Source organism: Ornithorhynchus anatinus, chromosome 2 (genome assembly GCF_004115215.2).
Source record: "Ornithorhynchus anatinus isolate Pmale09 chromosome 2, mOrnAna1.pri.v4, whole genome shotgun sequence".
Taxonomy (NCBI): Eukaryota; Metazoa; Chordata; class Mammalia; order Monotremata; family Ornithorhynchidae; genus Ornithorhynchus; species Ornithorhynchus anatinus.
In genome coordinates this window covers 6,881,351-6,897,655 of record NC_041729.1, presented here as the reverse complement: position 1 = coordinate 6,897,655, position 16,305 = coordinate 6,881,351, and the positions used below count along the sequence as shown (strand labels likewise).

Below are 16,305 nucleotides of genomic sequence, written 5' to 3'. Positions count from 1 at the left end.
TGTGGCCCCAACTTGCTCTCTTTATTCATCCCCCCCCAGCCCTTCAGCATTTATGTACAGATCCGTAATTTATTTCTGTTAATGTCTGTCTCTCCCTCCAGACTGTAAGCTTGTTATGAGCAGGGAATGCGCCTGTTTACTGTTCTATTGTCTTCTCCCAAGCACTTAGTACAGTGCTGAGTACAATAAATAAGATTGACTGACTATTAAGCACAGGGGTAGATCCAAGCTAACCAGATTGGACATAGTCCATGTTTCACATGAGGCTCACAGTCTTAAATCCCTATTTTACACATCTGAGTCACAAAGAGGTTAAGTGACTTGCCCAAGCACTGTATTGAATGCCTTATGTACTGTATTAAGCACTTGGGAAGGTACAATATAATTGAGTTAGTAGCCCCGATCCCTGACCATAAGGAGCTGACAGTTTAGAGGGGGACCTTCAGATGATGATGAAGTAATAATAATGTTGGTATTTGTTAAGCGCTTACTCTGTGCAGAGCACTGTTCTAAGCGCTGAGGTAGATACAGGGTCATCAGGTTGTCCCACTTGAGGCTCACAGTCTTAATCTCCATTTTACAGATGAGGGAACTGAGGCACAGAGAAGTGAAGTGACTTGCCCACAGTCCCTCAGCTGACAAGTGGCAGAGCCGGAATTCAAACCCATGACCTCTGACTCCCAAGCCCCGGCTCTTTCCACTGAGCCACGCTCACAGCTTTCCCTACCAGTCAGTTTTCCCAAATGTGGATTTTGAGTATCCACAGTCAGTTTTCCAGATACCACGTTGCTCTCCCCAGCGTGGTTTTGAGAAACCTTGTTTTTCAGTGGCCATGGATAACACGCTCTATCATTTCAAGCTGGCATATCTCTCCCTTGCTTCCTCCGGCCCTTGAATCACATTAAGTTTTTTCTTTTCAGCATTCAGCATTAAGACCTGCTCTAGACTGTAAGCTTGTTATGGGCAGGGAGCGCGTCTAGTGACCCTATTGTATTGTACTCTCCCAAGTGCTTATTTCAGTGCTGTGCACATAGAAAGCGCTCAGTAAATAAGATGGGTTGATTAATAGGATTGGAGAAACAGTTTGTCCTAGAGGATAGAGCACAGGCCTGGGAGTCTGAAGGACCTGGGTTCCAATCCCTACTCTGCCACTTGTCTGCTGTGTGGACTTGGGTAAGTCACTTCACTTCTCTGTGCCTCAGTTCCCTCATCTGTAAAATGGGGATAAAGGCTGTGAGCCCCATGTGGGACAGGGATTGGGTCCATCCTGATGATCTTTTACCTACCCACACTTAGTACAGTAGCCTGGCACGTAGCACAAATACCTCTGTTATTGTTATTATTATTATTTTAATTATTATTAATAGTTCACAATGTTTGCCCTAAAAATGCTTAGCTCTTCCATGTGGCAATTAAGGTTTCTGGTAATTCCTGGTGTCACAACGTGACAGTCTTCATACATTGTTTTCTGGTGTCATTTAGCTTGATGGGTTGAATAGAATTTTATGCAACAATTATTACATTACATTACATTATTTTATGCAATAATTATAACAATTATTGTTAACAATAACAATGGCTTGTTATTGCTACATTTCCAGAGAGGTGTGGTCATTGTAAAAGGAGAGCTTGTTTTCTTTCACCAGATGTCCCTCATTTTCCCTCTGCTCCTAAAAGATCCCTTCTTTTCCCCAGGCATATCAAAAGAAGCAGCATGGCCCAGTGGATAGAGCACTGGCCTGGAAGTCAGAAGGACCTGCTGGGTTCTAATCCCGGCTCCACCACTTATTTGCTGCCTGCTGTGTAACCTTGAGCAAATCATTTCACTTTTCTGGCCTCAGTTACCTTATCTGTAAAATGGGGATTAAGACTGCAGTCCTTATGTGGTACAGGGACTGTGTCCAACCCAATTATTTTGTATCCACCTCAGTGCTTAGAACAGTGCCTGCCAGTTAGTAAGCATTTTACAAATATTATCATTTGCATTATTAGTATTATTACAATCAAATATTTCAACTTTTGTGTTCAGCCTCCTTGGCTTTTCTGTCCTGACCTCATGAACTCAGGTACTTGGTACCCAGATCATGAGCTGCTACTTTCTCTAGCCTGATGCTTCTTTCCCTATCTTTCTTTTCTTTCTTTCTTTTCTTTCAGCTAGCCTTCCATCAGGAGTCTTTATTCAGCACTGTGCCAAGATGAGTTCGTGACCCCAAGATACACATGGAAAGTGTAGGGCAGAAAGTCTAATGATCTCGACCCAAATGTTTTTGGTGAACTCCATTTAGTGTCTTCTAGAGAAGCAGCCTGGCTTAGTGGAAAGAGCCCAGGCTTGGGAGTTAGAGGTCGCAGGTTCTAATCCCAGCTCCGCCACTTGTCAGCTGTGTGACTTTGGGCAACTCGCTTCACTTCTCTGTGCCTCAGTTTCCTCATCTGTAAAATGGGGAATAAGACTATGAGCCCCACGTGGGACAGTCTGATTACCCTGCATCTACTTAGAACATCTAGGCGGCACATAGTATGTGCTTAACAAATACCATCATTATTATTATTGCCCCGATACAGGCACACTGGTACAACGTCCGCTACCGAGGCAGCGCCTACCCGCCGGAAATCACCCGCCGAGATGACCTGGTGGAACGACCCGTGAGTAGTGTTTGGCGGGGAATTTCCCGGTCCCGAGGTTCTCCCTTTCTCCCTTTCCTCTCCCCCAGGGCCTCCTTCCCACAGGCGGGAACCAATCACCGTGACTAGAATAAGGTCGGAGACCCTGGTCTCATTTTTCTGGGGCCACTGATCGGGTGCTCGATCAGCTGGGTCTGATTCTGAACTATGAGGCTGTGAATCAATCAGTCAGTCAATGGTATTTATTCATTCAGTCATTCAGTCGTATTTGAGCACTTACCGTGTGCAGAGCACTCTACTGAACATTTGGGAGAATATAATATAACAGTAAGCAGACACATTCCCCACTCACAACAAGCTTACAGTCTGGAGTGCGGAGCGGGGAGACAGACATTAATATAAATAAATTACAGGTATGCACGTAAAAGCTGTGGGGCTGGGAAGGGGGATGAATAAAAGGAGTGAGTCAGCGCTTGCTCTGTACACAATACAGAGGAGTTGGGAGACATGCTTCCTGCCCTGGAGGAGTTTGCCATCTAGAAGGGGAGACAGATGTTAAATTATATAAATCACGCATATGTAGGTAAGCGCTTTGGGGATGAGGTTGGAACGACTATCAAGCACCTAAAGGGCATAGATCAAAGTTCGTAGGTGACACACAGGTGACGTAGGGCTTAATCCAGGAAGGGCTCTTGGAGGAGTTGTGATTTTTTTAATAATCTGCTGGAGTTCAACGTAAGGGTCACCGCTAGCCATTGGCTTGCATGAAATCTACCAGACCACCCCTAAGTTGACCATCTGGACTTACCAGGTCCAGAAACTCATCACCAACCCTCAGCAGATTTGCCGTAGAACCTGGAGGTTGGAGATGAAGCGGCGGTTTGGGTGGAGGGGAAGGAAGAGGTATGACAGAGTTTGAGGCTGGGATCGGGGCCACTTCCTTTTCTGGAAGTTCCACCAACGTCCTTGAAGCTCATGCCTCTGCTCATAACGGAAAGTTGGCCCCTGCTGGTCTTCCCTTCCTTCCACAAAACATCAATAGTAATAGTTACAGTATTTTTAAGCTTACTCTTTACCAAGCAGCGTGCTAAACACTGGGGGAGATACAAGATAATCAAGCCCCATATAGGGCTCACAGTCTTCTACTTGGTGCAGGGAACATGTGTAGCCAATTCTTTTGTTTCGTACTCCCCCAAAGACTTAGTACAGTGCTTGGCATACAGTAAGCAATCTATAAATACCATTGATTGTTTGATATAAATCCCCTATTTTGCAGATGAGGGAACTGAGGTGCAGAGAAGGGATGTTTTATTGGTGGGGGGGGGATTTCTGCTTTCGGGTGGTTGGTTTTGGGGGGCTTTTTTTGGTTTTATGGTGTCGTTTTGAAGTGTTTACTATGTGTCAGACACTGTACCAGGCTCTGAGGCATATACAAGCTAATCGGATTGGATACAGTCCATGTCCCACATGGGGCTCACAGTGTTAATCCCCATTTTACAGATGAGGTAACTGAGGCACAGAGAAGTTGTGCCTTGCCCAAAGCCACATAGCAGTAGGTAGCAGAGCCAGGATTAGAACCCATTCCCAGGCCTGTACTCTTTGCGTTAGATATTGTACTCTCCCAAGCGCTCAGTACAGCACACCACACATCTAAGCGCTCAATAAATACCAATGAATGATTGATTAGGCCACACTGCTTCCCTAGGTCTTACTCAAAGCTCAGATTAGTTGTCTTGAGAAGCAGTATGGTGTAGTGGATCGAGCACGGGCCTGTGAGTTAGAAGGTCATGAGTTCTAAGCCCAGCTCTGTCACTTGTCTGCTGGGTGACCTTGGGTAAGTCACTTCGCTGCTCTGGGCCTCGGTTCCCACATCCGTAAAATGGGGATTGAGACTGAACCCCCCATGTGGGACAGGGACTGTGCTCGACCCGATTTGCTTGTATCCAACCCAATGCTTAATGCAGTGCCTGACACACAGTGAGGGCTTAACAAATACCATCATTATTATGACTATTATTGCCTTTGTCCCCGGGGCTCCCCGCTGCCATCATTGTATGTCGGATGACTTTCAGGACCCCGTGGTGTTGGCGTTTGACATCGAGACGACCAAACTGCCCCTCAAGTTTCCCGACGCAGAGACCGACCAGATCATGATGATCTCCTACATGATCGACGGCCAGGTGAGTCCCCGGCTCCCCTCGACTGAGGCCTCCGGGATTCACGGCGGGGAAGAAGCTGGCAAAATGCCCACCCCGTCTTTGCCCCGTCCTCTTTCCCGAGTAGCGAGGGAGTCTGGGGAACGTGGAAGCCCACGGGGGTCTTTTGTCCTGCCAGTGTCGTGTTGCAGTCTCGGTGATCCCATAGGGCTCCGCTTTGCCTGCGCCAGCTCTAACTGCCTGTCATTCCCAAACCCCACCAGGGATACCTGATCACCAACAGGGAGATCGTCTCTGAGGATATTGAGGATTTTGAATTTACTCCCAAGCCGGAGTACGAAGGACCTTTCTGTGTCTTCAATGAACCAGATGAGGTAAGCGGGTTCCCTTCAGGATCAAATCTGTCTGTGCTGCTGTAGCCCCAGGAAAAATCACTCTTCCAAAAGCATCCTGTGAAGGTTGGAGCCCAAAGGAAGCTAATCTTCCCAGAGGCCTTCCTTGACTAAGCCCTCGTTTCCTTTCTTCCCCCACTCCCTTCTACTTTGCCTTGACTTGCTCCCTTTATTCATCTCCTGCCCTTCACAGCCCCACGGGACATGTGTACATATCTTGGGGGCAGGGCTGACATACTGATGCTATTGGTGCCTGTTTACTTGTTTTGATGTCTGCCTCCCCCCTTCTAGACTGTGAGCCCCTTGTGGGCAGCGATTGTCTCTATCTGTTGCCGAACTGTACATTCCAAGTGCTTAGTATAGTGCTCTGCACACAGGTGCTCAATAAATACTATGGAATGAATGAATGAACATTCATAATTTATATTAATATTCGTCTTCCCCTCTAATAATAATTATTATGGTATTCATTAAGCACTTACTGTGTGCCAAGCACTGTTCTAAGCATTGGGGTAGATACAAGGTAATCAGGTTGTCCCACATGGGGCTCACCATCTTAATCCCCATTTTACAGATGAGGTAACTGAGGCACAGAGAAGTTAAGTGACTTGCCCAAGGTCACACAGCAGATAAGTGGCAGGGTCAGGATTAGAACCCACATCCTCTGGCTCCCAAGCCCGTGCTCTTTCCACTAAGCCACGCTACTTCTTTCTCTAGACTCTAAGCTCATTGTGGGCAAGGAGTGTGTGTTATATTGTTGTGTCGTGCTCTCCCAAGTGCTTAGCACGATGCTCTGCACACAGTAAGTGCTCAGTGAAAACGACTCATAGGTTAATTGAATCTACTTCCACCTCCAAGAGTCAAACTGGGAGCTCGGAAAAGAGCTGTGCAATATTGAACTTAATCGTGAGAGGATTTTTAAAAGGGGTTATGGTCCAGTGAAGGAGGAAGAATTTGAGTCAGCTTAGGGGGTAGCAAATAAGTCTTACCGTCAAGACTCTGACATGTCTCTTGTTTGCTGACTCCAGGCTCATCTAATACAGCGGTGGTTTGAACACGTCCAGGAGACCAAGCCCACCATCATGGTGACATACAATGGAGATTTCTTTGACTGGTAAGGATGCCAACTGGAAGTTGCTTTCAGGTTTGGTGGCAATTGGTAGGTGTGGGAGTGAAGGGATAGTAAGGAGGATTTTTTATGGTATTTATTAAGCGCTTATTACGTGCCAAGCACTGAACTAAGCCCTGGAGCAGATTCAGCACAGATACAGCTAATCAGGTTAGACATAGACCATGTCCCACATGAGGCTCCCAGCTTTGATCCCCGTTTTACAGGTGAGGTAACTGAGGCACTGAGGAAGTGAAGTGACTTGCCCAAGGACACCCAGCAGATAAACGGCAGATCCGGGATTAGAACCAAGGTCCTCTGACTCCTAGGCCTGTGCTCTTTCCACTAAGCCATGCTACTTATTTCATTGCTCTGGAGTTATTTCATTGGATCATTTCTCCTAGTGGAAGAAAGGAGCCATAAGGCTAGTTTAATCCCCAGATACTTCTCTCTGAGGTTCATGGGAGTCTGGGGGAGAGAGAGAGAGAGAGAGATGCATAACTGTCTCTCACTACTGTATCGTCTCATCCATTCACTATTTCCAGAAACTCCTGACCATCGACTTTGAAGCACTCGATCAGCTCTCTCCTTACTACTTATCCTTGCTTCTCTCCTATTACCACCTAGTACATAATCTTCACCCCTCTAATGCCAGCCAGCTCACTGTGCCTCCATCTCACCTGTTTCTTGCTGTCTCACTCTTCCATCTGCCTGAAACTCTCTCCTGCTTCTCATCTGACAGACTAATTAATTAATTCTGGTACCCGTTAAGCCGGTACTATATGTCAAGCACTGTTCTAAGCACCGGAGTAGATACAAGTTAATCAGGTTGGACACAGTTCCTGTCCCACATGGGGCTCAAAATATTAATCCTCCATTTTACAGATGAGGTAACTGAGGCCCAGAGAAGTTAAATGATCTGTTCAGTCACACAGGAGACATGGGGCGGTGCTGGAATTAGAACCCAGGTCCTTCTGACTCCCAGGCCCATGCTGTGTTTACTAAGCCACGCTACTCCTAATTACTCCCCCATCTTCAAGGACCCACTAAAATTACATCTCCTTCAGGAAGCCTTCCCCCATCATCTCTTACCTTGTTTTGATGTGTATATATCTGTAATTCTATTTATACTGATGCCTGCTTACTTGTTTTGTTGTCTGTCTCTCCCCTTCTAGACTGTAAAGCCAGTGTGGGCAGGGATTGTTCCTCTTTATGGCTGAATTGTAATAATAATTATGGTATTTGTTAAGTGCTTCCTCTGTGCCAAGCACTATTCTAAGCACTGGGGTAGATACAAGGTAATCAGGTTGTCCCACATGGGACTCACAGTCTTCATCCCCATTTTATAGATGAGGTAACTGAGGCCCAAAGAAGTGTAGTGACTTGCCCAGGGTCACACAGCAGACAAGTGACAGAGCTGGGATTAGAACCTATGTCCTCTGACTCCCGAGCCTGGGCTCTTTCCATTAAGCCATGCTTCTTTCCAAGCGCTTAGTACAGTGCTCTGCACGCAATAAGTGCTCAATAAATGCAGTCGAAGGAACCTCCCCCATGCTCTATTCCCTCCTGACTGCGCCATCTGTCCACTTCAGTCCTTTCACCATGAGCAGTTAGGCACTAATTCTACCATCCACAGAACTTCCGTACATAGCTTTATACTCGGATCCACCACAGCGCTTAGTACAGTGCCTGGCAAATAGTAAGCACTTAACAAATGCCATAGTGATTATTATTATCATTATTATAAGTACTACTGATTGATTGATTGACTTCTTTCCCAGGCCCTTTGTGGAGGCCAGAGCAGCAGTTCATGGCTTGAATATGTACCAAGAAATTGGATTCCAGAAGGACAACCAAGGGGAATATAAGGCCTCTCAGTGCATCCACATGGACTGCCTCAGGTCAGTGAGCTATTCATGCAGCTCCTTTGTAGGGTCCCACTAAGGGTCAGCTCATCCCTGAAGTTCCAGATCAGCTTGGTCGTGGCATTTCACGGATACAGCCGAGATCTTTTCGGCTTTGCTCACGGGCTCACAACTGAGATTCTTGGAACACACCGTCCTTCTTCATATCTGATAGACAATTGCTCTCCCCACCTTCAAAGCCTTATCTCTTCCAAGAGGCCTTCCCTGACTAAGCCCTTCTTTCCTTTTCTCCCACTCCCTTCTGTGCTGCCCTGATCGGCTACCTTTATTCACCCCTTCCCCTCAGCCCGACGGCACCCATGTACATATCCATAATTTATATTAATGTCTGCTACCCCTTCTAGACCGTAAGCTCACTGTGGGCAGGGAATGTGTCTGTGATATTGTGTTGTGTTCTCCCAAGCACGTAGTAGAGTGCTCTGCACACAGTAAGTGCTCATTAAATCCGACTGATGCCGAGCTGGAGGTGGATTGAATTACCACCGCAGTCTTAGGAAAATTGCTCTCTTCATTCAGATCGAATGACTCGAAGGAGTAATTCTGTGGCTTCAGCCCAGGTTTTTAATGGAAAGCTGAGCACTTAACCAGTCCCTCTCCTTGAGGGAGTCTGGTTTCAGCACAGCCACTGGACTAAATTTGAGTTTTCTTCCGCAGGTGGGTCAAGAGAGACAGTTATCTCCCTGTGGGGAGCCACAACCTCAAAGCTGCTGCTAAAGCAAAACTGGGCTATGACCCCGTGGAGCTGGACCCTGAAGAGATGTGTCGAATGGCCACCGAGCAGCCTCAGGTATCTTAAGACTGTGAGCCCCATGTGGGACGTGGACTGGGTCCAGCCTGATGGTTTTGGGTCTGCCCTAGCACTTAGTACAGTGCCCAGTGCAGAATGAGCGCTTAACGAGTATCATTAAAAACAACTCAAAGCAGGAATTGACCCCGGAAAAGCCTTCTGCTGCCCTGAGATTTGGAAGCCGAGGACATCGGGAGAGGCTCCAAGCCACCTGTTCTTTCTCTGGGGCATCTGTGCTTGGTCAGGCAGGTCGCCCTCAGCTTCCCGCCGGAGAGGTTTGCCTCCCGCTCTGAGGCGAATCCCCCCGGGCTCTTGGGAGCGTCTTGTTCTCGGCTGAATGAAGGTTTCTGGACTTGCTGTTGTTGATGCGGCTTTGTTTCCGTGGTATTTTTCTCCCCCAGACTCTGGCCACCTACTCCGTGTCGGATGCTGTTGCCACCTATTACATGTACATGAAGTATGTCCACCCCTTCATTTTTGCCCTGTGCACCATCATTCCCATGGAACCAGATGAGGTCAGTGCAGCCTTCGTTCTCGTTGTTCAGCTTTGGGTGGGTCTGCTTGAGGAACTGTCATTCCATTCATTCAGTCCTATTTATTGAGCTCTTACTGTGTGCAGAGCCCTGTACTAAGCGCTTGGAAAGTACAATTCAGCAACGGAGACGATCCCTGCCCCACAACAGGCTCACAGTCTAAAAGAGGGGAGACAGACTTCAAAACAAGTAAACAGGCATCAATAGCAGCAATATAAATAAATAGAATTATAGATATATACTCATCATTAATAAAATTAATAGAATAAATATTTACATATATATACAAGTGCTATGGGGCAGAGGGAACTGGTAGGGGCGATGGGAAGGAGAGGAGGAGCAGAGGGAAAGGGAGGGCTCAGTCTGGGAAGGTCTCCTGGAGGAGGTGAGCTCTCAGTAGGGCTTTGAAGGGGGAAAATGTCCTAGTTTGGCGGATGTGAGGAGGGAGGGCATTCCAGGTCGGAGGTAGGACGTGGGCCGTGGGTCGACGGCGGGACCGGCGAGAAGGAGGCCCAGTGAGGAGGTTAGTGGAGGCAGAGGAGCAAAGTGTGCGGCCTGGGTTGTAGAAAGAGAGAAGGGAGGCGAGGTAGGAGGGGGCCAGGGGATGGAGAGCTTTGAAGCCAAGAGTGAGGAGTTTTTGCTTGATACGGAGGTTGATGGGCAACTCCTGGAGATTTTTGAGGGAGGTGAAATATAGAAAGATAATCTGGGCAGCAGAGTGAAGTATTGACTGAAGTGGAAAGAGACCGGAGGTTGGGAGATCAGCAAGGAGGCTGATGCAGTAATCCATTCGGGATATGATGAGTGATTGTACTAACGTGATAGCGGTTTGGATGGAGAGGAAAGGGCGGATCTTGGCGCTGTTGTGAAGGTGAGACCGGCAGGTTATGGTGACGGATTTGTCTGTGTCTGAAATATGTACTGTGATGGCTAAGGAGGTGCAGCAGCCCAAAGCAAGGCGGCCCAGTGGATAGATCATGGGTCTGGGAGTCCGAAGAATCCTGGGTTCTAAACCCAGTTTAGCCCGTTTCCTGCTGTGTGACCTTGGGTGAGTCACTTAACTTCTCTGGATCTCAGTTACCTCATCTATAAAGTAGGGATTAAAACCGTGAGCCCCATGTGGGACATGGACGGTGTCCAACTTGATAAGCTTGTGTTTACCCCAGCGCTTAGAACGGTGCTTGACACATAGTGAATGCTTAACAAGTACCATTTAAAAAAAAAAAAAAGAAAGGTGCTGCTGGGGCTGCAATAATGACACCATGAGTGACCTCAGCCCTCTTATGCGGGATTTTGAAGAGTCATTGGAGGATGAGGACTGGATTTCTAGAAAGAGCCAAATGGTCGGAGTAATCTCCACTGACCTCCTATTCTTCTCTTCTCAGTCCTTGGCTTGTTTTGGCCTTCTAGTAGTAGGAGGAGTTGTGGTAATAATAATAATAATAATGATAATGATGATGATTGGTGTTTAAGTGCTTACTATGTGCCAAGTACTGTTCTAAGCACTGAGGGAGATACAAGGTAGTCAAGTTGTCCCATGGGGGCTCACAGTCTTAATCCCTATTTTACAGATGAGGTCACTGAGGCACAGAGGAAATGAAGTGACTTGCCCAAAGTCAGACAGCTAAGAAGTGGCAGAGCTTGGATTAGAACCCATGACTTCGGACTCCCAAACCCAGACTCTTTCCAACAGCCACACTACTTCTCTGTATTAGTATATACATATATATAGTATAGATATAATAGTTATATCAGTATATATGTATACTGATATATATATATAGAATATAACTAGTTATATAGTGGTATATAACTATTATATATAGTGGTATTAGTATTTACTGAGCACCCTTTTGGTGTGGTGCCAAATACTAGGCACTTGGGAGGTACGTAATGATTGTAATAAGTAAGTGCTTAACAAGTGCCATAATATTTATAATAATACCTGCTAAGTCCTTATTCTGTGTCAAGCACAGTTCTATGCACTGGGGTAGATACAAGTTAAACAGTCCCTGTCACACGTAAGGCTCACAGTCTAAGTAGGAGAGAGTGTGATTTAATCCCCATTTTACAGATGAGCTAGCTGAGGCCCAGAGAAGTTAAGTGACTTGCCCAGTGTCACACAGCAGACACATGGCAGAGCTGGAATTAGAACCCAGGTCCTCTGACTGCCAGGTCCATACTTTTTCCACTTGGCCACACACGTTCCTTCTCAAGTAATAACCAGGAGGTACATTCCCTGCCCAAAGGAGCTTCCATGCTAACAGGAGAGACAAACTCGTGGATTCTGACTGAGAACCAGTGGCTTCCCAAAGAGCAGGGATCGTAGCTCAGGGCAGGAGCCGGGAATTTGGGAAGTTTTCTGATGTTCCTGCTGCTCCCCTCAGGTCTTGCGGAAGGGTTCGGGGACTCTGTGCGAGGCCCTGCTGATGGTCCAAGCTTTCCACGCCAACATCGTCTTCCCCAACAAGCAAGAGCAAGAGTTCAACAAGCTGACGGACGACGGGCACGTGCTGGACTCGGAGACCTACGTGGGGGGTCACGTGGAAGCCCTGGAGTCGGGGGTCTTCCGGAGTGACATCCCCTGCCGCTTTAAGATGGTATCCGGCTTGCTGTCATTTCTGCTTTCCCCCTGCTTCCTTTAGGGCTCTCTGGATTCTTCGGCCACTGCGGGATTAAAGGAGGCTGAATCGGCGGTGGCTTCCTCTCTCTCGTTTCGAATCACCTAGGACCCCAGAGGGGGCTAGGCGTATCGTTGACGGACTCCACGGTGCCCCAGCCTTCTAATCGGTCAATCGATCCATCAGTCTTCTTTATTGAGCGCTTACTGTGTGCAGAGCACTGTACTAAGCGTTTGGGAGAGTACATTACAACAGAGTTGGTAGACACATTCCCTGCCTACAGCGAGTTTGTGCGCTAGACGGGGAGACAGATGTCAGTAGAAATATATCAATGATGGATATGGATGTAAGTGCTGTGGGGCTGAGGGACGGGTGAGTAAAGGGAGCAAATCCAGTGTAAGGGTGGCACAGAAGGGAGCAGGAGGAGAGGAAAGGAAGGTTTAGTCGGGGGAGGCCTCTAAACCTGTCTTTTACGCTCCTTAAACCCCAACCCTTCCCTCACGAGGAAGTGAGTGTGAGTGTACCCTCGGGTGATTCAAAATGAAAACCGTGCCTCGGGCCCTCCAGGTTTTAGAGCCAGGACAGTTGTAAATTGCATGGGTGATTTGGCTCAGCGTGGGAGAGTCCAGTGGCCAGAGCTGCAATGGGAGCTGTGTGTTTGTGCGGGAGATCTCCCGGCCCTCTCATACCACCTTTTTCTACGGTCCTAGAATCCAGCAGCCTTTGACTTCTTGCTGCAGCGGGTGGAGAAGACCATGCGACACGCCATTGAAGAAGAGGAGAAGATAGCTCTGGAGCAAGTCACCAACTTTCAGGAGGTGATAAGACCAAGCCCAGGCTCATCTGTGGGTGTGGCTGTGGGGGAAAAAAATATATTTTTTTTGGTTGCATTTGTTAAGTGCTTACTATGTGCCAGGCACTGTACCTAGCACTGGAGTAGATACAAGATAATTGGTAGATACAGAAATGGGGCTCACCTTCTTAATCCCCATTTTACAGTCGAGATAACTGAGGCAGAGAGAAGATGAGTGAACTGCTCAAGGTCCCGCAGCAGACGAGCGGCGGAACCGGGATTAGAACCCAGGTCCTTCTGGCTCCCAGGCCTGTGCCATGTTGCATCTTTTATCTCTCATAGATATTCCCCATGTGAACTCTAGATGCTTCAGCCCCACAGTCTTCCCTTTAACCTTTGAGTTTGATCTATAATAATAACAATGATGATATTAACTAGTGCGATTTGTTAAGCGTTTCTTACGTGCCATGTACTGTACTAACTGCTGGGATGATAATAATAATGGTGGTATTTGTTAAACGCTTACTATGTGCCTAGCACTGTTCTAAGCACTGGGGTAAATGCAAGATAATCAGATTGTCCCACGTGGGGCTCACGGTCTCAATCCCCATTTTCCAGATGAGGTCACTGAGGCCCAGAGAAGTGAAGTGACTTGCCCAAGGTCGCCCAGCTGACAAGTGGCGGAGTCGGGATTAGAATCCACGACCTCTGACTCCCAAGCCCGGGCTCTTGCCACTAGGCCAGAGAATCAGGTCAGACACAGTCCCTGTCCCACAGGGGGCTCACAGGTATTGAACGCCTGTTTATAGAGGAAACTGAGCTACAGAGAAGTCAAGCGACTTGCCCAAGGTCACCCAGCAGCCAGGTGGCAGAGCCAGGATCAGAACTCAAGTTCTCCAACTCCTAGGCCGCTGGCTTTCTCCTGGCCCACCCTGCTTCTCATTGTGGATTGCTCTCCATCCTCTTCAGAGTACTGGCCTTGACTCTGCTGAGCCGGACACGTGGAGTAGCTAAATTGAGATTTGGTTTTAAATGGGGATTTTCCTTTTCGAACCTGCCTCGCCCTCTAAGATCCAAGTCGCAGCTCATCAGTTCTGGCTGCCTGAGAAGGGAGCAGGGTGAGGTACCTTGTGGATGAGCTACGGCGCCTTAAGGAAGTCCAGGCTGCCCTCTCCCCTGCCTACATCACTACTTCCTGTTTAGTTTTTTGGCAGGGTGGAGCGGGGGTTGGTGCCCGTGTATATCTGGGAGCAGCGTGGCCTAGTGGAAAGAGCTCAGGCTTGGGAATCACAGGTCGTGGGTTCTAATCCTAGCTCCGCCACTTATCAGCTGTGTGACTCTGGGCGAGTCACTTAACTTCTCTGCACCTCAGTTACCTCATCTGTAAAATGGGGATTAAGACTGCGAGCTCCACGTGGGATGACCTGATTACCTTGTATCTACCCCAGTGCTTGGAACAGTGCTTGGCACATAGTAAACGCTAAACAAATACCACCATCATCATCATCATGTCCGCGCACCCCGCATTCATTGCTCTTCTTTGTAGGTTTGTGATGAAATTAAAACCAAGCTGACTTCCCTGAAGGAAGTACCCAACCGGATCGAGTGTCCCCTCATTTACCACCTGGACGTGGGGGCCATGTACCCCAACATCATCCTCACAAACAGGCTGCAGGTAAGACGGTGATTCCCGGACCCCCAGCTTCTCCTAGCGGACGTGGAATTGACCCCACCCAAACTCTCTGCTCCTCCCTGTCTCTCCCAGCCGTCTGCCATGGTAGATGAAGCCACGTGTGCCGCCTGTGATTTTAACAAGCCGGGGGCAAACTGCCAGCGGAAGATGGCCTGGCAGTGGAGAGGAGAGTTCAGTGAGTGTCGCTCGATCAGGGGCAACCAGTTAAGCGCACAGACGGAACCGACGGTTCCCCGGAAAGAATTTGGCTCCTCGGCACTTCCGTCACGCGTCTCTCTCCCTCCTCAGTGCCGGCCAGCCGAAGTGAGTATCACCGGATCCAGCAGCAGCTGGAGTCAGAGAAGTTCCCCCCGCTGTTTCCAGATCGACCTGCCCGGGCGTTTCATGAGCTGTCCCGAGAGGAGCAGGCCAAGTACGAGAAGAAGCGGTTGGCGGGTGAGTGGGCCAGAGCTGTGTAATACCAAATACCATAATTATTGATTATTATTCATTCATTACTATTTATTGTCTGTACTGACATTTGTCTCCCCCTCTAGACTATTAGCTTATTGTAGGCCGGAAATGTGTCTGTTATTATGTTATGCTCTCCCAAGCCGTTAGTACAAGGTCCTGTTCCTTCTCTCCCCTCCCTGCTGTCGGGACCTGAAGCAAGCAATTGTGCAGAGTACTTCTCTGTGCCTCAGTTTCTTCTTATGTGAAATGGGGAGTCGGTGCCTTTTCTCCCTCCTACTTAGACTGAGCTCCACGTGGGGAAGGGACTGGGTCCAACCTGGTATTTAAGAGCTCTCCTCTCTCCCATTTAGACTGTGAGCCCCCTCTGTGGGGCAGGGACTCTCTGCTCTGCCCGTACTTGGCCCGTAGTCATCCCTCAACTATGACCAGAGTCGTGATTAGGACTGTAATTACTAACTTGCGCCTTTGTCTCTGCCCCGTTGAGATTACTGCCGGAAAGCCTACAAGAAGATCCACATCACGAAGGTGGAGGAGCGCCTCACCACCATCTGCCAGAGGGAGAACTCCTTCTACGTGGACACGGTGCGAGCCTTCCGGGACCGGCGCTATGAGTTCAAGGGACTTCACAAGGTAGGTAGGAGGAGGAGGGGACCGATCCGGGCTGGATGACCTGGACATAGCTGCCATTTGTTTATTGAGAAGCAGCCCGGTGTCGTGGATAGAACACAGACCTGGGAGGCCAGAAGGTCAAGGCTTCTAATCCTGGCCCCACCACATGGCTGAAGGGTGACCTTGGATGAGTCACTTCACTTCTCTGGGCTTCAGTTCCCTCCTCCGTAAAATGGGGATTGACAGTGTGAGCCCCATGTGGGACAGGGACTGCTTGTATCCACCCCAGCTCTTAGTACAGCGCCTGGCACACAATAAGAGCTAAACAAATAGAATAATACAATAAACAAATACCATAATTATTGATTATTATTATTCATTCATTACTATTCATTGTCTGTATTGACATCTTTCTCCCCCTCTAGACTGTTAGCTTGTTGTAGGCCGGTAATGTGTCTGTGTTATTATGTTATACTCTCCCAAGATGTTAATAGAGTGTTTTGCCCACAGCAAGCACTGAATAAATATGATTGACTGACTGATCCTGTGTGACAGACCACCACTATCCCCACCTTCAAAAGCCTCCTAAAATCCCATCTCCTCCATGAGGCCT

At 48.2% G+C, this 16,305-nt stretch overlaps 1 protein-coding gene across 1 annotated transcript in view; it reads left to right on the top strand.

Annotated features, from left to right (window-relative positions):
- Positions 1 to 16,305, top strand: part of POLE (DNA polymerase epsilon, catalytic subunit) — a 63,122-nt gene that overhangs the window by 14,289 nt on the left and 32,528 nt on the right. Inside the window, exons 8-20 of the mRNA XM_029058394.2 lie at positions 2,563 to 2,643; positions 4,695 to 4,802; positions 5,042 to 5,152; positions 6,199 to 6,284; positions 8,060 to 8,179; positions 8,858 to 8,990; positions 9,392 to 9,505; positions 11,911 to 12,123; positions 12,855 to 12,962; positions 14,484 to 14,612; positions 14,703 to 14,805; positions 14,919 to 15,065; positions 15,568 to 15,713. Coding sequence (XP_028914227.1) covers positions 2,563 to 2,643; positions 4,695 to 4,802; positions 5,042 to 5,152; positions 6,199 to 6,284; positions 8,060 to 8,179; positions 8,858 to 8,990; positions 9,392 to 9,505; positions 11,911 to 12,123; positions 12,855 to 12,962; positions 14,484 to 14,612; positions 14,703 to 14,805; positions 14,919 to 15,065; positions 15,568 to 15,713 — 1,599 coding nt within the window. The remainder of the gene's footprint in view (positions 1 to 2,562; positions 2,644 to 4,694; positions 4,803 to 5,041; positions 5,153 to 6,198; positions 6,285 to 8,059; positions 8,180 to 8,857; positions 8,991 to 9,391; positions 9,506 to 11,910; positions 12,124 to 12,854; positions 12,963 to 14,483; positions 14,613 to 14,702; positions 14,806 to 14,918; positions 15,066 to 15,567; positions 15,714 to 16,305) is intronic.